Genomic DNA, 21,106 nt, shown 5'->3' on the forward strand with positions numbered 1-21,106 from the left:
ACAGGCAGGGGCGATAAATCTGCACCCATAATAACACCCGCAGCCAAGCCAGCCATCTCCGGCCACCACCAGTCCACCACCCACCGAAGCCAGCCACGGTGCAAGGCTCCCAGAGACAATGGCGACGGCGTGGGTGCGCTCGCTCAGCTGCAGGTCCTCCTACGCCGTCACTGACGCCGCCGTCGCGACGTCTCCGGCCAAGAAGCCGCCGCCGCCGCTGCTCCCGGTCTCGTGCGCTGCTGCTGCGGCCGCGGACGTGATGGACGCCGTGGCCTTCGCGCAGCACGCAAGGAAGAAGAAGATGGGGAGGGAGAGGGAGAGGCGGAGGGAGGCGCGGGAGCGGCAGGAGCCGCGGCCGCGGCCCAAGAAGAAGCCGAAGCCGATGGCCGCGGCGCTGTTCATGCCGTCGCCTGCGCCGGCGCCCGTGAGCTCGGCGTTCCTGACAATGGCGGAGCTGCCGGAGGGGCACTCGTCGCGCCGGGTGGTCGAGCTCATCTTCTCGTCCGGGTGGGGCGGCGCCGCGGCGGGGGCCCCGGAGCCAACCGTGGAGGCGCTGTTCCGCGTCCACAGCGCGGCGCGCGCGGTGGCGCGGTTCGAGGAGGCGAGGGCCGCCGCACGCGCGCACGGCGCCGCGGCGCGGTGCGGCGCCGACGGCAACGAGATGATGCGCTTCCAGTGCCGCGCGTCCGCCGACGCCAGCGGGGTGTTCGGCGCGGGCGTCGCCACCTGCCGCCTCGGCCCGTCCGTCACCGCCGTGCGCACGTTCGCCTGCAGCGGCGCCGCCCACGCCAGCTCCGGCGGCGGTGGCACCACCGGCCGCAGGGCGATGTTGGTGTGCCGCGTCATCGCCGGGCGCGTCCGCCACGCCAACGACCACCCCTCGTCGCGCCGCGCCCACACCTCCGCCGTCGACTACGACTCCGTGGACATGGGCAACGGCGAGCTCGTGGTGCTCGACACCCGCGCCGTGCTCCCCTGCTTCCTCATCATCTACAAGGTCTAGGCCCTGGACTACAGCATTAACCAACCCTAGTGATCCGTTAACCCCTCGTTAATTACCGTGCTAATCGCTAGTCTTCTCCTCATCTTTTTGGCCTCCTCTTTACTCTGCTTTCTGGAGTGTCAGGTGTGGTTGCTACACAAAATGGAACCTGTGTGTAAAAAGCAGTACAAAAACCGCTACTTTTTTGGCTTTGAATCTTGAAATGGTATAGAATTTTTTTGCTTTTGGCTCTCTATGCAAACAACTCCCCTCCTGCATCACTGATTCACTGCATGGAGGCAAGGTACCTTCTTGGCCTTCTTCGCTCCTGCTCTCTGCAGGAACACTCGCACATCTCGGCCCTCCGTGTCTCCGTGCACGGTTCAGATCACTCTGGCGGCTTCCCGTGGCAGCGGGATTCACGGTTTCTTTATCGTTTATCCCTTTCCAGCACAGAGATCTGTCGCCGCAGGTTTAAAGCGTTTTTGGCGTAGCGCCCGTGTCTTCTTCCTCCTCTCGCCGTCGCCAATCGTCTGTTTCCTTCTCCCATGGCTGCCTGATTATTAGCAGCGTGGAGAGGTTTCCGTGACAAGCGATTTGACAGGTTGGGAATAAAAGGAAGTTGGCAACATCTTCAGGAGTCAGAGACAGGCGTTGCCGGGCTCGTGTCCTGGTGGTCTGGTTTGCAGCAAAAGTGTGCGTGTTGGATGCTAGCTTCTTGGACCCTTGCCATTGTGCTCCAGCTCCACTGTCTTGCTAGCTAACTGCCATGCTTTGTTTGCTCTCTGTGTCTCTTGTTCTGCATTGTCCTTGCTAGGACTACGAGGTTGCTTTTCCTTTTTCTTCGAGAGAGAAATTGCAGGGCCTCGTTGTAGTTAATGTTGAGCATGTGCTCACTTTTGCTGCAAACTAACATTACTATTGCTTGTTTTTCAATGGCCTTTTCGTTGAATCTGGTGAGACGTTTGTTTAGTTTGGTGGCAACTGCAAGGTGGCCGGGATGTTAATGTCAAGTGAATGCGAGGTAGAACTAGGTGACATTTTCAGTTTGGAGCTTGGACTTCAGAAGCAGCATGGAAAACTCTTGCTTGCTTGGGTCCAAAGGCTCTTGATGAGACGACAACGCATGGAGCAGTCCGTCTATTTCCTGTTTGGTTTCAGTGTTTGATGACCAGATAATCTTTTTGAGAGCTGTGACCTCGATAATCAAAGTGTTGATGTGAAAAGATATTATGCTAAGCACTGAGCACCTTGTGTATACAATCTAATGAGCAGCATCCAAGGTACTTTGATCGTGACGATGTGTTGTCGGACCTTCATCGTCAACTACACTCGGTAGTAACCCCGTCGAAGCGCGGATGACCTGCAGCTTGCCCTTGGTTATTGAGATTAAGAACAGATAGCAATGTAGATTGGAAGAGAGAAGAAAACTACAGAAGCTAGGCAAAAGAGATAAAAACGAAATATAGATTATATTTTGATCCCGATTGGTCATTCTTTCAATCGGTCATGGTCCTCTCATATTTAAAGTATGACAGGTTTTAGAAATCCTAATTCAAATCGAACAAAACTTATAGATATGATTCGACTATACTTTTTGATCTCTAAACTTCCTATAACTAACATACCTTTCCTAATCTACCACGTAAACTCTAATATATCTACCGAGTGTCTTTTATTGTAACTCGGCCTTCTTGGATTCGACTACATGCTTGACGTATCCATGTACTTGAATCCGGCCAGTTCTCCCACTTGTTCGAAGACTAATTGTTGAAACAAATGTGGTCACTGATCGTCTCACTGGTCATGACCACTAATCGTCGTCACTGGTCATGGTCATAAAGTATTGTTCACGGGTCGGAGTTACTGTTTATATGGTCGTAAGTAATGTTTATCTAGTCGGAGGTACTGTTCATCTGGCAGAGTATTGTTTACTATGTTCGAATTACAGTTGAACAGTGTTCATTGTGATCGGAACGTTGTTCATTGTGGTTAGAGCACTATTTATAATGGTTGGAGCACTGTTTATCGGTGGATGCATTGATCGTTGGTCGTCCATTAAGCCAGTTATTACTACAATGACCACTATAAATACAAAATCTTGTCATCAATACACGCCCCCCTTATTTTTGATGAAGCTTGCTCACTAAAAACATATCATCTCCCTTCCTACCTACTTAGGGCGATGAATAAGACATTGGCCATGAATATTCTTTAGGACGACGGTAATCAATACATCGGTCATATTCCTTTAAGCATCTCGCTACACGCTAGGATAAAATTTCTTCAAGTATCGCCCATTAATAACTATAGACATTTTTTCAACTTGCAAACTTTCTAGCAAATAAGAATTTTTATGAATGATAATTACATTTTTATATGGGCCTTCCTAACTCAGAGATCATTTACTAAACTTGTTGTCCTTCGATCCTACAGGCAAAATAGTGTCCCACACAAAGTCTTCAATCGAAAATGACTTTGCTCTTACCTTCTTATTGTAGACTTTGGATACTCTTAATTTATCCTTTTTCAATCTCCCTCAAAACCTTCAATCTTTCATCTGTCACTTCATCAGTCATGTCCATCATTAAACTATAATAATCCACAGCTAATAGATTACTCTGCTCGACCAATCTAAAAGCATTAAGATTTACTTCAATAATTAAAACAGCTTCTTGACCATAAACAAGTTCATATGGTGTTACTTTAGTGGCTCCATATCTAGATGTATGGTGTGCCCACAAAGTCTCCGATAGAACTTCATGTCATCTTCTAGGATGTTTTTCTATTTTCTTCTTAACGGGATTAATAAAAAATTTATTACTAGACTTTGCTTGACCATTGATCTGAGCATAATATGAAGATAATTTGATAAGCTTAATTTTTAATGACTCGTTCTTGAGAGAAACAACTTCAGTCCACTTAGTAAAATAATCAATAGCCACTAAAATAAAGCGATGACCTTTAGAAGACAGAGGATATATCTGGCCGATGAAATCAAAACCCTAACCTCGGAACTACCATGGTTTGATAATAGGATGCATCATAGTAGCATGAAGTAATTGAATATCACCAAACTTTTGACATACCTCACGTCTTTTATAATACCTGAAGCAATCATTAAGCATAGCAGGCAGTAAAAACCAACTCTTTTCAATAATCCACATATGCATTCATGCACTTCTCCTATAGAAATCATAGCTTCATCTAAATCAACATTTGAGAAGTACACTATCCATAGTTTAACGATATAATCATCATTCAACAATGTATATTTAAAAACTTGTCGCCGAATCTTTCTATCAATACTCTTGCTTGGATCTTTCAAATAATCAATGGGAGGCTTACTCCAATCTTCAATTCCAGCAACTCCAGCCTTTTCTCTCAATGAATAAGACACAACCGAACCCACAAATTTATGTTTGGCTATACAATGATCAACACTCTCGAGCATCTGTCTTTTAATCACAAAGAATTTGCCTCTATTAACTTGATAACCGGATATTTGTTATGATAAGTTATTAGCTCTGAAATTATCATCTCTAGACACATGCTTGATAACAAAATCATCCAAAATAGCAATAATGTTCAGACATTTATCAAGATAGCTATTTAGTGATCCGTCAAAATATTAATATTACCGAAAACTTGCTGGACAGCTAGTAGCGAATCACCAAAAGTTACTATGTTCTTTATACCTATGGAGCTTAAAATTTCTAATCCTAATAAGAGAGTTTTATATTCGGCTTGATTATTGGTTAAAAAATATTCTAAACGACAAGATATTTCAAAAACAACATCTCTAGGTGACACAAAAACAAGACCAACACCTTGTCCAACTCCACAAGCCGAACCATCAAAATAAAGCTTTCATAATTTAATAGATATAAAACTAACATCTAAATTATGCTTATCATTAATCCGATAGTCAACAATAAAATTAGCTACAATTTGACCTTTTGGGTACAATAAAATCCGATGCTTATCATCTAAATCATGTGCTTCATTTGGGCACACACCAAACATTCCCGAGTGAATTGCACAAAGCTACAAGTATTATGCCATTTGTAACATAAAACTACAAGTATTGTGACTAGTAACACAAAACTACAAGTATTGTGCACCAGTTTCACACAAAATCCGATTCTAATTGAATTCATTCAAAAAATAGTCTTATATTTCTCAAAAATCCTAGAATTTTTTTACGTGTTCCATAATTCATGTGCAACCTATTTTAATTGGATTCACCCAAAAAATATGTAGAATGTAAACTAAAATTCTCCAAAAAAATCTACTTTTATAATTCCTAATAATTGTTTGTTCCTCAAATAAAATCCCAAAAATCTAGAAAAAAATCACTAATATTCTTATTATATGATGGACTAATCTCTAAAATTATTTTCAGCCCTAGATTATACGGTGAAAAAGTATGTTCCATTGTAAGTATATGAATGTAGCATATAAATGGAGCATTACAAAATAAATCACCTTTTTCACCATATAACATAGAGATGTAAATAATTTAGGAATTAGTACATCATACAATAAGAATATTAGTGAATTTTCCGAAATTTTGAGATTTTTTTAGGCCATAACAATTGTTAGGAGTTATAAAAGTAGTCTTTTTTTGGAGAATTTTATTTTAAATTTTACATATTTTTTAGGTGAATACCAATTAAAATGGGTTGCACATGGATTATAGAACACGTACAAAACGTTCTAGAATTTTTTGGAGAAATATAAGCTCATTTTTTGGTGAATTTAATTAAAATTGGGTTTTATGTGAAATTGATGCACAATACTTATAATTTTATGTTACTAGTCACAATACTTATATTTTTTTGTTACAAATAACATAATACTTATAGTTTTATGCAATTCACTCAACATTCCCTGTATCCCCATGTCCACTGGGCCATTGATCATACAGCTTGCATGTTAGTAGGGTGTCAGGAATCCTGTTTCTTGCGTTCAGAAACAACTCTGAGACTTCAACATGTTTTGTGCACGCATGGTATAGGATGCTAATCCAGAAAAGCAAAAGGATCTGAGATGCCGATCAGAAGTAGACAGCTTTGAAGTTTGAACACCAATTAGAGACCATTCCTATGCTGGAATAAGATTTTTTTTTTCCCATCAGAAACCTGCATCTCCTAGGCTGGCTGCTTGTCTTCATCATTGTTCGATGATGACCAGTCAGTAATTGGCTGTGTAATTATGTTACTGCATATTTCTTTCGAAAATAGTTGCGTAGATAGATGCCACTGGTGCCATTCTCACATGGCGTGCATCTGGCTGACAGCGGGCCCATCTGGATGTCGAGTAAGATTCCACTGGCTGCCTCTTGGATCTTGCACTACTGCTGCTCAGGGAGGCTGAGCTATTGGCATGTTACGATGTCTCTTGTGAAGGCACCTAACTAGACAAGGAGAGTGAGACTGAGAGTGCACTGGACCACTGTCACCGTAAGCATCAAAAAATTGGCTAGACATCGCATCGGTGGCGCCGTAGTGAAAATGTGACATCTTGAGCATCTGTTCTTGCCTCAAATTTTGAGCATGGCAGTGAGAACCACCGAGGTGCTTTTGCTTGCTATATCTACCAGTATCTGTTTATCTTCATCTCACATTCTCACCACACCCGGCCAGGCTGAATCCCCTGTTCTGAATGTTCTGAAAATTTGCAACATTTCCCGAGAGAGAGAGAGAGAGCTCCTTGTAAATAGCAAGTGCTCTAACGACAAGAGATTTACTGACAGTCACAAAATCCTATACTGAATGAGTGAATGAACCAGCGGGAGTTTTTTTTTATATAGTACTCATTCATGATGAAGTCTATACCAAGCAAGTGAGCAACGACCCTACTCACATTTATTCCCTCTATCTGATTGTTCTGCACCGGGCCACCGGCTACTTGGCCGGGAACACTGCAACATGTGATGCCCCTTCAAAAAAAAAAAAAAAAAACATGCAACGCGGATCACTGTGCATGCAACTTATCAATTATCATCTCAGCTGTTCGATCATGCTCCCAGGTGATACCAATGCTGTTAACTGAATAATCATCTGTCAGTACTAAGTACTATAGATTTGACCACCCTTCAGAGATTCAGATGTAGTAGAACCGGGCTACTCCTGAACTTATCACTGCACATCACATGTGGTCAAACCGAAGCACATCTCTGGATGATAAGCGTTAGTAAATTGATGTGTTGGTCTTGTCGAGCTCCCTTGACTGGTACGAGCTCTGTCTGAATCTCTGATGATCATGGAGGGTCATGCATGCCCCTCTGGCGAGGGTAGTAAATCTTAGTGGCAATGATGCAGGGTGTGCGAGCACTTGGCTTTGCCACCGACCATGTCCTCTCTTTATTGCAGGGCTTGGCCAATGCAAGGGCCATAAAAGTGTACTCTACCTACAACTGCATCATGGTAGAAAGATCTTAGCTCTAGGTCTTCTCCCACAGTACATGATGTCTCTTCCTTCAAGTGCACACTAACGCTGCATCGAGTTTCATGCACCGACCTGTTCGCTCGAGCAAGATCAAGCTCATGCATGCTGCAGCGACAAGCTCACTCAAGGAAGCTCAAGCCATCTAGAAAAGACGAACAATCTACTCGTACTTCGGCTATTGGAAAATGGAGATGTACATAGCGCTGTAGGACGAGTAGGTTTCTGCATACCCTACCTCGCCATGACTGACAAACCGAACTCGAGTTCATGAATTTAAATAACTGTACGCATCATAAATTTTGCTCGGTACAAATTCAGTAGACGCATTACTCCCATGGAGCTGAGCTAGCCATCGATCTGACGTCTCGTGACATCGGTCGTTATGATCCTCTGTACTTTCACATGGCCTCTTGCTCATCAATGGCGACGTCTCAACATCAAGCGACCTGGAGAAGAAATCAAGGCCTTTTTCTGGTGAAATTTCGCAAGGAAATGTTAATGCTTAGCAAAGGACAGCAAATATGGGACCATCAGGACCGCTCAGTGGTTGTAAGTTGTACTAACAGACAGCATATCTTCGATTCACAGGGCAGCGAACCAATCACCTGATGAGAAGTGAGGGCTGTTGCAGAGATGCAGTAAACCAAGAGTCAAGAAGCACAGATGATTTGACCAAGGGAAGTACTATATTCTCACTAATCCACGGTATAATTCAAGACGAGATGCTAGCTTATCATCAGAATACAACCATTTAGCCTTAATTGAGTCTCTGGTCTAGGGCTAGAAACGGCTAGCTTTTGAGACTGGCCATTATGACACTGACTATGCCTTCATTGCTAAAATATAAAGCAAAGGAAAAAAAAGGTCCAATCTAACAGCCTGATCACTTCAAAGAGATAGATGGAGGAAAGAAAAGAATATCCCCAACTGAATGGCCAGTAACAAACCTAGTTTGAAACTAGGCTCAATACACATGAATATTCACATGGTTAAAATGAGCTCTCATGTTCTGAATTGCCTGCCTTGTGGCACCCTGTCATGGAATGCAGATGCTCTTGGTGGTCAGTTCCTGGCAGCGGAGCCACGCTTGCGTGGCCTTGATCGAGTTGAAGATGCGCCTGGACCCCTGCGAGTTTTCCTAGATCGAGTCTTCTTTGGCTCATAACCTATAGCATCTAAGTCATCGCATATCTCCTGCCTCGCTAGAGAAACAAGTCCAGGTATTATCTCCCTCTGAAAATTTCTCATCCCTCTTCCTCTCTTTAGCTTGATCCCACATGACGGTGCATCATTATTGGGCGGTAGCACAGGGATGGATTGACCGTCATCTCTGACCTCCTCTAGATTCAACACGATTTTCCCGAAAGAGTCCAACGAACATTGAGGCTCATCGTTTCCATCCTGAACTGATGTCCGACTATTGCTTCCTGGGCAATCTGCAGCGCATGCAGATTTATGCGAAAAAAATAATAGAAGCGTTTCAGCTGCAGTAGCAGCTGCTTTGTCATCACCTTCTGCCTCACCTTGAAGCATGCTAACAGTCACCTGAGAATTTGATGGTCCATCATGGGATACTCCAAGTCTCGGACAGACATGATTATCAACTGGAGTTTCAGAAATCAAAGGTTCCTTGTAATTAGTTCCAGATTCCTGCGGCTGAACCTTATCGATACCATTATTTGTTGAGGTTTGCAGAAGCACATTATTGTCATCCTTGCTTGCCAACATATGATCGTTTCGAGTGAGATATTTCCTGGAAGTTTCTGCTTGAAGGCTATTTTTCTTGGATAAAGAATGACTGGATGCTGTTTCTTTACTTCCATCATTATTCACAACCTTATCTCTGCAATTGCTGATTATTTCTGATGGCATGTCAATGCTTTCAAGTGGCACATTTAGGTCAAAAAGGTCTTTCTGTTGAACTGAGGATGCGTCTATCACATCCCTTGAACTGTCTGCAGCTGGCCTGGGCTCGATCACCGCAATGGAAGATCCTTTCAATGATCCAATAGTAGAGCCACATTCTTTTTGGAGAACTTCTCTAGAGCTTTTTGAAAAATTTCCAGGATATGTCAAGGAAGAATGGAACAGAGGAGAATACATTTCTTGAGAAGGTGCATAGAAAACAAGAAGGCTTTCTTCTTGAGGTATATTCAGGTCAATCAGTGAATGCCTTGATTCAGTACTTGGTTTGATAGGGGACTGGCAGTCTGGAGTCTCACTAGAGCCAACTGAACCTGAAACTGCATAAGTTAGAATAGTCATGAGCTATGAGTAGGTCATCTTGTTGGATTATGATTCAGCTTGCAATGAACAAAGCATCGCACAAGAGAAGGCTGTAAGGAGAATAAAAACAGGAAAATGTTCCGATAACCTCATTGAGTTTGTGGTCATGTTGAATTCATAACGTCTAGCATCAACTCAAGGTCTAAAGCACTGATGATTCTACAATAAGGATATTCGAGTTTGCAGAGCTTTGAACTCTCACATGAATTATAAACTTACAAAATTTTAGTTGGTACACAAATAGACCCAGAGGCATAACATAGCAACAAATATGTCATCCCTGTTCTTGGTTTGTCCTCAACTAAATTTCATATTGAAATAGGCCCAGAAGGCCTGGCTTGCAACATAACTTCATTAGAAAGTGCATAAATTATTAAGCTACAAACATGGATAGAATTGAGAAAGTGCACATTATTGTAAAACTGTTCATCTAACTGGTCAGATGACCTTGGTTCAGATCTATTGAAAACTGCATTCTTGCCAATAGTTAGCAGAGACACATCAACTTTTAGCTATTTATGTAAGTGTATGTTGATAATGAACAAGCAATGTGGCAGTAGTGTCCTCTTTATCAAGCAACGAAGCATGTATTGATTGAGCACTGCAATTATTTTCAATCAATGGTTCAACTGATAGACACGTATTTGTGGAATCAATGGATATAGTCATAAAATAGGTGTACAAGATAATCAGTAACATTGTTGCATCCAAGCAGTTCTGAAACATGTTAGCACAAAATGAAAGGTTGAAGTACAGACAAACCGAAGAAGGAACCTTCTAGATCTCACCAGGGCTTACACGGGACGAATTCCATCCTCTGCGCAAATGAGCAGATTCTGCGAGAGAGCTATTCTCCGGTGAAATGCAGCATGAGCCGTCCTGAGACCTACCATTTTGGTTGGCAAGGCTGCCGAAGTCAGAGCAACCAACAGTCTCCACCGCATCACCAGAGGTCGTTGGCTTCTCCAAATCAATCACATCATGATAAGCATCAGATTTTCTCCGGATTGAACTCCTAGCATCCAAATTCTGTTCTGCAACATTGGACAGCGATTTGCACTTATTGGAATTGCTGGGAATTTCTGGATTTTGATTGCCCCTCGAACCCAAATTCATCTGTGGCACCAAAAACCTTCCTTTAGCAAGATAAATTTGGACTAACTTACGGGGGAAAAGTTTCTCAACTATTTGCCTCACCGGCTTATGCTCATGAGTCGGATGCAGGTTGCTCGGTGCATCACTGGATTGCTTCCAGAAGGATCCATAAAACTGATGCAGTCCCTTCATCTGCAAAAAGATACCAAATCATGTTCATGTTCATTGCAGAACAAACTAACCTCACAATCCATTACCTAAAAAAACTCACAATCCAATTCCCCAATGCGCTTAACCCTAATCCTACAGCTGAAACATACACAAGAAACCAACTTTAACCGTACAGGTAGCAAAACATCCCTTTTTTTCGCTGTCCCCTCGTGAAGAATAACAACCACTACTTAGCTACCAAAAGTAGAGCGACGAACTGGATTAAACCTGGTCAGGAAAGTGCTGCTCTTGACGGAGCATTGCCCGCGGGACCTCCTCCGGCGCGGCGGGCTCTGGCGACGGCGGACGGCAGTTGAGATCCAAATCCACCAAAGCAGCCATCTTTGTCGCCAAGAACCTCCTGCCGAGACTGAGCCAGTCCAATTCAGATCAAATCAGTCCGATTTAATCACAACACACGGAGTAACTACATAATCGTACACCGCTACGACCAGGAACGGACCATACAAGAAAAAGAAAACTTACAGCGAATAAACAGGGAAAAGGAAACAATTTTCCGAGCCGTCAACAGCCTCCTTTCTGCGGCGATATTTTTTCTTCGCACCCCACCTCCTCGGACTCGGTCTCGGATCTTCTTAATTCCTTCGATCTTGGTCGCGACTGCGGCTGTTGACGCTGATGCTGCTGCAGGCGGCTGTGTCAGCCGCTCCCTCTGCTCATGTCCTCCTAATTTTTCTCTCCCTATTTTCTCTTGGCTCTCTTCCCTTTTTTTTCACCTTCTACTTGGTTTACTGGTGCATGGACAGATGGGAGATGGAGATAGGGACTGATTCCTCTTTCTAATCTACATCTTTCCAGGGCTCCAACCTAGTGACGCTCACCTGTGACTGCTGCAGATGCAGAGAGGGAGAGAGGTAGGGCTGGAGATGGAGATGTGGCAACTCGGCAATTGTGTGGTGGAGAAACACAAATTCGGAGGAGAAAGTAGAAGTTGTTGTTCGTTAGAGATTGTATTTATTTTGTGCACATCTTTTTAAAGTATTTATACACGTGCAAACAAAATATCTGGTTAAGATAGAATCGGCCACTGCCCACAGCAATTTATTCCTCGAGAAATCAGGGTCTAATCTGCATTCCAAAACCATGATGGAAATCCAGAATCTTTTCATGAACTAGGTGTTCCGGAAAAAAAAACCACTGAGATATCTGCAACTTTTTTATTTATTTGTAACTTTGGATTTGCAACTTCAACACTGACAGTGATGGCTGATGGTACGATCCACTGCAACAAATACATGGTACAAAAGAAAAGCTGCAGAAGTAATCAAAGTGGTAGGACAGGAAAGGCTGTCACGGGGGGAATACCGGAATAGTACTATTTTATTATACTGTCTGAAGTGTATGGGCAGGAAGTTGTCCAAAAAGCCCTTTGTTTTGTCTCCTCAAGCACCTGCTGTTCGACAAATCAAAACGACCAGACTGGTTCAGGGCAATCAGAGCAAATAATTTCGTGCTATTATCCTAATCGACTACTCTATTCAAATGGAGTGGCTATTATCAGGAATTAATTTCGAGAATTTCAGAGATAAACGAAATATTTTATTTTTGAATTTTATTTTATTGACATGTGAAATCTACATAAGAGATATCGAAAAATAATCAAAATTTTACGAATTTCAATATTTTCACTGGTTAAAATATATATATAATAAAATTGAAATCTCTAGTTATTACCACAGCAAATAACTTCTTGTTATTTTCCATGCAGTATTACATCATAAACTTCCGAGTTCATCGTCGTGGCTTACCTAAGATGAACCATAGTCGTGCCTTGCAAGGTCATTGTTGTCTAATCAGCTCCCAGCTGCTAACACACTTCATCGGCTTGGCCGCCGTTGATTCCAAATGTGCTGTCGACCCCACACCAGTCTGATCTCCTTCTCTCATCAAGACCTGAATCCATGTGACATGTGTTGTTATGTGGTTAGTGGGTTATCTCACCTCTGACGAAGCTAGGTCAGTTGGTAAAGGCTCGGAGGAGCCAGCCGGCCGGCGCTCGCACCCAAAAAGCCACAAAAAAAGATTAGGTCAAAAAGGCTGGGTAAAAAAAAACTAAGGTTTTCGTGTGGACTTTCAATTCCTGTTTATGCATGCACACCAAACAAAAGATGATTTTGACATTTACCGGCAAACAGCGGCGGATGCAGCGTGAAGTAGCAGGAGGAGCTAACCTTCTTCCTCCTCTTGTCCTCTCCTCTCTCTTTTTTCTTTTTCTTTTTCTCTTTTCTCCTCCACCTCCTCTCACCAATGGAGTATTTCCCCGGTAGATCCGTCCTGCTGGTAAACATGCATTATGCTTGTTTTCAAGCTTGTGTACTAAATCTAACCACTAGCATCATAATGTAGCTGGCTTTTTAATGATTCTCTCACCTGCACATGCAATTTGAACTAAGGTTTTAGCTCAGCTTCTGCTGTTTTTTCTACTTAAAAGATAAAACTAAATTAAATATTTTATTTCTGTAAATATTTTTTAAATGAGCTTTTGTAGCTTTTGAAGGATGATGTTTCAAGGGATATTATATATATTATATATTTTATCCGTATTAAAAGATAATTAAAAATAACTCTTCTATAAACAGTCTTTTAAAAATATAATATTTAAAAACAACTTTTGAAAAAATCTCGACCCAAAAAGAGGTCGTAGAGCTTCCTCCTCTTGCTAACCGGAACATAGCCGGAACAGACGCTAGAGTAATCGAGCTCCGATGGCCCCACTTGCCAGTGGCCGGTCGACTAGAGCCAGTGAAAAGTCTAGAGGAGCCGTGGACAGATGCACGTGACATCAACAAACAATCCGGCCATGGTCTGACTGATCAATCAGTGTACGCAAGATTTTGCGCATGGTTTGCATCAACAGGCAAATAATTGCTCATGTAGTACAACTAGATTTTTTTAGCTCGAATTCACGTGGTTAAAATTTGAATATTCTCATTAGCATGGATTAAAATTTTATCGAAAATTCATGAATTTCAAAGGAGAATAAAATATCTAATTCCAAATTTTTCTTTCACTAACACGTGGTGCTCACATAGTAGAGAATAACACGTGTCACTCACATAGTAGAAGACAAAAAATAAAAAAAAATTGGTGAATTTTGGTCTTTTTATCGGTGAACAGAAAAATATAAAACGAGATTGAAAACCCTCGCTATAGCATCTCCCACAGAATCTTTAAGTCTCGCTCTATATATCTTCGTATAGAGAGCATCTCTAAAAGATTTCCTCTCTATTTCTCTATGCATTTTAACTAACTCTCTAAATCTCGCTCTCTAAATTTATTCATCTATATTTTATTAGTATTATATAAATAAAAAATATTTGCAACGGCTAAATTTTTTATATGTTTGAATTGAAATTGAATTAAAAGAAAAATATCACAACAAATGATAAAAAGCATAAAATGTAGCATTATAAAGAAACTCACTTTTTCACTATATAACCTAAAACTGAAAACAATTTTAGAAATTAGTCCATCACATAAGAAGAATATTAGTGAATTTCTTAGATTTTTGAAAAATTATTTAAGGTTCTAACAATTGTTACAAATTATAAAAGTAGATTATTTTGATAATTTAGTCTAAAGTTTTTTGATGAATCTAATTAAAATAGGTTACACATGAATTATAGAACACATATAAAAAAAATTGTAAATTTTAAAATAACAGAAGACCATTATTTTAATTTAGTCCATAATCATTATCTACAGTGTGATAGCGAGCCCTCTCTGGTTCGCTGGTTGTGACAAGGCACGCGGATCGGATAACGAGTCGCCCAAAATACCGAGCGCTATACCAAACCGGTTGGAGTCTTTTTTTTTTAATTAAAAATTAGTCTATCATATAAGAAGAATATTAGTAAATTATTTCAGATTATTGAAAAGTTATTTAAGGCCATAACATTTATTACAAATTATAAAAGTTTAATATTCTTTCAGATTATTGAAAAGTTATTTAAGGCCATAACATTCATTACAAATTATAAAAGTAGTTTTTTTAATAATTTTAGTTTAAATCCCACACATACTTTTTTGATGAATTTAATTAAAATATATTACACATGGATTATAAAACACATAAAAAAATTCTAAAATTTTTAAAACATCAAAAGACTACTATTTTAATTTGGTGTATAATCATCACCTACAGTGTCATAACGAGCCCTCTCCGGTTAGCTGGATGTGATGAGGCAAGCGGAGCCAATAGCGAGTAGCCAAAAATGCCTAGCGCTATAACAAACCGGTTGGAACCCTTTTTATTAGCCCAAATTATCAAATTGGCTTTGCCAAGGTCTTGCAGATGGTCTTACTCTTACACTATTTTCAACCATATTCTCTTTATTTCGTTCTCATTCACTTTTTTTTTTTTTTTTCAACAGCTTATTTTTGAGAAGAATCGCTCAAGGAAAGAAGAAATAATCTTATTCTGAAGGGAATAAATTTAGTAATCCCTTTATGACGAAAATCGTGAAGAAAAATTATTAGAGCGCTGAAGAAAAAAAATCCTTCACGATAAGATTTTTGTCACAGAAGAGAAACATTTGTGCGTGATCTTAGAACACCCGTGCACCTGTTTTTGAAGCCAAGCATATTTTTTTGGGAAAAAAAAAGAGAGTGCGTGATGTTGCAGGTACCGTGGGCCCGCTGACCAGTCCCTCCCTAGCCTGCTGCTGTCGGACGGGTGGAGGCTCGGAGGGGTCGCGGGTGGGCCCCGCGCGATCCAGCGAACAGGTGCGTGCTCCTTTTGATACCCGGGGGTTCGGCTCGCGCCGCGCGTGCGGAGCCCCTTCCACGTGGGGCCAGGGAGGAGCGGCGCGGAATCTCGCGCTGTGCACACTTGTGCTCCGCAGAGAATCTACGGTGTAGAATTCGCCAAAAAAAACCAAAGAAATTCTGGTTGACCCTAGTGGACAAGCCAGTGTTCTAACTTTAGCTTAAGACCATATCTAACAATACAAATAACTACTGTAGATAAGAATGGTACATACCACTAATAAACTATATATAACTTTCTTAATTTTTTTAAGTAAAAACCCTCCAATAGCTTAAATATAGCACTATTTATAAAACTAATGTAGATTCACATGGGATAGACTGCATGATCCAAGATCAATAGATTAAATGTGTAAACTATCTAATAGTTATAGCACCTCCAACAATTCATTTCAGCTAGCTATAAATATTTACATTATATTTTTATCTACGTGAAGGGGATAATGTTGAAGAGAGGAAAGCTAGCTTCTAACTAGTTGTCGGTTTACAAGCACATACAAACTTTGTTATGTTAGAGATGTTTTTAGCGGTCTAATTTTTATCTCTCGTCCTTCCTCTATCCTTATTGGAAAAAATTGGGCCTCTTTTGGATTGCAGGATTTTTTTTTTCTCAAATTCTATATCTTTTCCTATAAAATTAAACTATTTCTTATGAAATTTCTTTACGATTTCTGTAAAATTTCTGCATTCCAAAATAGCCCTGAATATAGATGGCCTTATATAGCCAGCTTTCCTTGCACTTTCCGCCTATGATACTGTATTACTTAGCTTATAGCGTTCTGGATTCGATTCCTGGTTTATTCCCCTCCTTTTCCTTTACACCAAAAAATGAGGGTTACTTTTAATGTGCGGCCTACACTGTTGTGGGCGCAACATGTGTCTCATCAGTGCTACGAAAACCAAAATGACAAAACAAAAAGAAAAATCAGTCGAGCACTAAGATCATCTCCAACCATATTAACTTCATTTCATTCCCTTCCTGATTTTCTTTCCTGTTTCTATTTCTTTTATTTTCTCTCATCTTCAACAGCTTCATTTCGAAGAAATTCGTGAAATGAAAGAAGAAAGAATCTCGTCTAAAAAATGAATTTGAAAATTTTTTCGTGACGGAAATCGTAAAGCGAAACCGTTAAAACGCTAAAACGAAAAAAAATTCTTTATAAAGATATTTTATGCTATGACAAAAACAGTTGAAGATGTCTAACGATGAGCCGGAAATCGTTTCACGAGACGGGTCTCACCAGAATTTGATATGCGCGGCGTTGTGCCAAGCGCACCGTGGACGATGCTGGCTGGGGCGGGGCCCTTTAGCCTTTTTGACAAGGCTTTAGTGGTACTTCTAGACTTCTAGTGATGGTGATGCTGGCTTTTGCATTCATGACATATTTCATGGGCACTCCTAGGCGAAAAAGAAATTTCCACGGTCTCTTGCTGTCTTATCAAGGTCGTTCGTTTAAGTTGAAGATGAGAAAAAAATCATAGAATCAATAAGAGAATAAAAAACAGATGAATATTGGAAGAAAGGAATAGATGGACCAAATATGCCATATATCTATAAGAGTATGTAGAGCTGTATTTCTCCTGCTAGATGACTCGTGCTACCACAATCGGTACTGTTTCGCTAGAACCACGATGACAAATTGGCTAAAAAAATTCTTCAAGAGTTAATTTAAATGGCGTTTGATTTTTACTTTTTTCTCCAGGATGACAAAATCTGCTAGAAGGCTCTGGAATGTTGCCTCCAGTCAAAGCCTGGACTTCATTGCTTGGAGACTTAGGACGTGTTTGTTTCAGCTAGAAATTCTGAAAAGCAGTTTATAGAAGCTGGATTGTGAAAAGCTGGATTGTAAAAAGTTGGATTGTGAAAAACTTTTAGGTTGTAGATTCTAAAAAACTTTGATGGACAGTTTAGTAAATGAACTTTCACAATCTATCAAAAGCTGAGAAACAACGGCTTCTCAGATTCCCACAATCCAACCAGCAGATTTTAAAAAGCTATAACTAAAAGCTGTCTGTTTGTTTCAGCTTCGGATTGTAAAAGCTGAAAGTCACAATTCGAAACTGAAACAAACAGGACCTTAGAGGTCCATGTGTGAGTTTTTTTTATATTTTCTATTATTAATATTTATATAAATAGATCCTTGATAACAATATTTATATAAATACATGTCTGCAGCCCTTTTAGAGAACGTGCCCAGCCCTCTTAAGGGCGGTTAGCCCCTGCACTCCCTCTCACTGTCTTCACGCTATAAAAAGGTTGAAATCAACAAAAATAGCTATTTAAATCTAGAAAAAAAAGAGAGGGGAGAGGAGAGGAGAGGGAGGCAGCGCAACGAAGTCCTATTGTTTTTATCTGTAGATTTAAGATCTCGGTTTTTGTAATGTTTTCTAGACTTATGTTTTTAATAGTAATTAAAGTACCACTAGAGTTTAGCTACATAACAGTAGTTACGTTATATGAGACATAGGGTTTAGAAAGGTAATCAGAAAAATAATATTTTTCTATCTTTTTTAGTATATTGTAAAGATCAATTTCAACATGGTAGGATAGCAATCAGATGTATAAGTAGTATTTAGAGTATGGTAGTTTCGATTATTTAGATTTTACATAATAATGATGTAGGTAATAATTATAGATAAATAGAAAATTTATTAAGTAGATGGATGGTTAATTAGTTTAAATTGGTTAGTTTGCTTAGGAGCAATATTGATTGTAGTGAACTAAACGTATTGTTAGGTGATCATCGGTGCGGGTAATTTTGTTAGAGTTTCGATAATCAGAAGTATAGTTTCCGGTATTAACATTGGACATATTTTTGGATGTTTTCATGGATGTCTAATAAATTATATTTTGATATATATTATAGTGAAGGTCAGATTGGTTATGGTTCTAGCGGTGTAGATCTTTCTAGATTTCAGCATGTCATCAAGGGACTTAGTAAAGCCAATGAGAGGGCCATAGTGGGCGTGAGCAAGTGGTTATTGTGCCATTTTCAACTGAATCCCCAGCAACATGAGATTAAGCTGAGAGATGTACTAAGCCGTGCTACTCAAGGGTACTTCGGGGAGCTCGTCCCGATTAATGCGACATCTACTTGGAGGCAGTACGTAGATATATCATGTGGACATGGTCTCCCTCTTGTGCTACTAGCTGAGGCATGCCAGAAGGATTCAACTGACATAAACGTTGTGGAAGCAGCAGCAGAAACAAGTCAGTTAGTGGTGGATAAAGCAAACCCAGCAACTGTGGGGAACGAGTAAGACATTGGGGATGTACAGGAGATGCAACCGAGGGGTGTAGCCGATAGGGGTGTACATCCTTAGCATAATTGAAGAGATGGAGATGGTGGATCAAGAGCTGAAGGAAGCCATTGCCGATGAGGATTCATCCGACGAGGAGGGAAATGCAACTGTTCCGGTAGTGCGAAGGAATCAGGAATTTTCAAAGCTAGTGGTGAGTGAGGGTCATCAGACACCTTGGAAATATCATGAGAACAAGGTGTCCCAGTGTGTTATGTACCCTAGTAAGGAGGTTGTTATTGATGCAGTGAAATTATAGTCGCTGTCTCTTCGAAGGCAGTTCAAAGTTGTGAAGTTGAGCAAAAGGGAGTACGACGTCAAGTGTTTGGTGGCTGATTGTCTATGGCAGGTGCACGCATTCAGGGGAAGTGGGTTTACTACGACGAGTGCTCAATAGTTAGGGAGCATAACCGGCACATTAAAGAAATAGAATTTTCCTATTAGAACCTGTCATCTGCTTTTATTGCCAATGTTATATACGGAGAGATTGTGAACAACCTAAAGTACGATCCACGATCAATAATCCGTGCTATTGAGAAAATGTTCCAGTACGTAATAAACTACGCCAAGGTATGGAGGGCGAGTTCCATCTTACTGGCATCGTCCGGCAGCACGTCGCTTTGACTACAGAGGTCTACCCGGGCCATTGGGACGAGGACGCTGCATTAGCGGTATGTTTAATTAATGCCTCATTTATTTATCATATAATTCCATAAGAACCACTATGAACTGAAATTCCTATTTCATGTTTGTTTCAATGGTCGATATCATATACGATATCCATAGGGACTTGACTGGAACGATGGAGTGCCTTAATCAAGGGATGCAGCTTAGTGAGGCGGATGTAACAGGATTTGTCAAGCGGATTTTCGTCAAGACCGTGCGGGCCTTGTGAGGAACCGTCCAAATAATATTCTAATTAATCACCAGGAGGATCATTATTCATAATCACAACCTCGATGATTAAGCAGAATATCATCCCGGTAGTCCCGGCATGTGTTTTGTGCTCAAGATCGGAATACATGCCTTTCCAACTTGTACATCACAACAAAGCTTAAGAAAGAGCGAGTAATTAACATTATATTACAAGTTCTTAAGTATGCAACAAGTTATCACAATTTACAGCAAAAGAGAGCTAGGAGGAGACTAAAACCTGCTCAATTTATAACCAATAAAAGAACTAAGCAGTGGAAGACTAAAAGCTATACAACAAAAGGGGATGGAGCCATATGCCCTTAGACTCCATCACAAAAGCACAACCACCCAGAGTAGGATGCACTACTCTTGCCCACCACCTGCATCGGTGGGCACGAAGTAGCCAAACATCGCCTCTTCCTCAGCGACAGGAGTACCTGAAAGCGCAGGCATGAGTACGAAGGTACTCACAAGACTTAAACCATATAGAGCACATATACATAGCTCGACTCCAAGGATTATGCATTGATCATTAGCAAGGATGAACCACATGTTAAGTAAAACATAAGCACTAAGCATCCTAAACATATATGTGAGCGACTAAAACTTAACCAAAACATATGAAAACTACCCTGCAACTAATAACTGAACAAGTGTATCTGTAAATAACATGTATATCAACAAGTAACAAGTGCCCACAATCACCATCTCCCACAAACCATACTCGAAACTCTATGACCGGGTGCAAATGAAACAATAGCATGCTCATGACCGAGAGCGCGGCAGTTTGAACTGTTTATATAACCTGCAGGGGATACTCCTGGACCCACACGACACGAGGACCATTCGGCTTGTGCCATCGGTCAAAGTGCACACAAGGGGGTACTCGTGACAACATTTTCCAACCAACTCCAACCGTGTGGGGCATGCATCGCTCGACGCGGCGATACTAGAACTACTCCCGAAGCAAACTAGTACCGCTTACAAGCCCGCCCGCTCACACCGTCGATGTTCATGCCCACAAAGCCACAAATGCGAAGGTATTCGGCTTACCTTACCATTAGATCGGCATGTGGT

At 41.0% G+C, this 21,106-nt stretch overlaps 2 protein-coding genes across 3 annotated transcripts; one reads left to right on the top strand and one right to left on the bottom strand.

Annotated features, from left to right (window-relative positions):
* LOC133903319 (uncharacterized) lies at positions 1 to 2,228 on the top strand. Its single transcript, XM_062344631.1, has one exon. The coding sequence runs from the start codon at positions 119 to 121 to the stop codon at positions 1,001 to 1,003; it is 885 nt and encodes a 294-aa protein (XP_062200615.1). The 5' UTR covers positions 1 to 118; the 3' UTR covers positions 1,004 to 2,228.
* A 5,874-nt stretch (positions 2,229 to 8,102) lies between these two features.
* LOC133903538 (uncharacterized) lies at positions 8,103 to 11,970 on the bottom strand. 2 transcript variants are annotated; one of them, XM_062344954.1, is made up of 5 exons: positions 11,513 to 11,970; positions 11,255 to 11,396; positions 10,919 to 11,008; positions 10,510 to 10,837; positions 8,103 to 9,672 (listed from the first exon to the last, which is right to left on the bottom strand). In XM_062344954.1, exons 2-5 carry the CDS (start codon positions 11,366 to 11,368, stop codon positions 8,498 to 8,500), a joined length of 1,707 nt encoding a protein of 568 aa, XP_062200938.1. In that variant the 5' UTR covers positions 11,369 to 11,396; positions 11,513 to 11,970; the 3' UTR covers positions 8,103 to 8,497. The 2 variants fall into 2 exon arrangements, with proteins under 2 accessions (XP_062200938.1, XP_062200937.1); XM_062344953.1 differs by having other exon boundaries at positions 8,103 to 9,678; positions 11,513 to 11,969.
* Positions 11,971 to 21,106: the final 9,136 nt, after the last annotated feature.

Source organism: Phragmites australis, chromosome 21 (genome assembly GCF_958298935.1).
Source record: "Phragmites australis chromosome 21, lpPhrAust1.1, whole genome shotgun sequence".
Lineage (NCBI taxonomy): Eukaryota > Viridiplantae > Streptophyta > Magnoliopsida > Poales > Poaceae > Phragmites > Phragmites australis.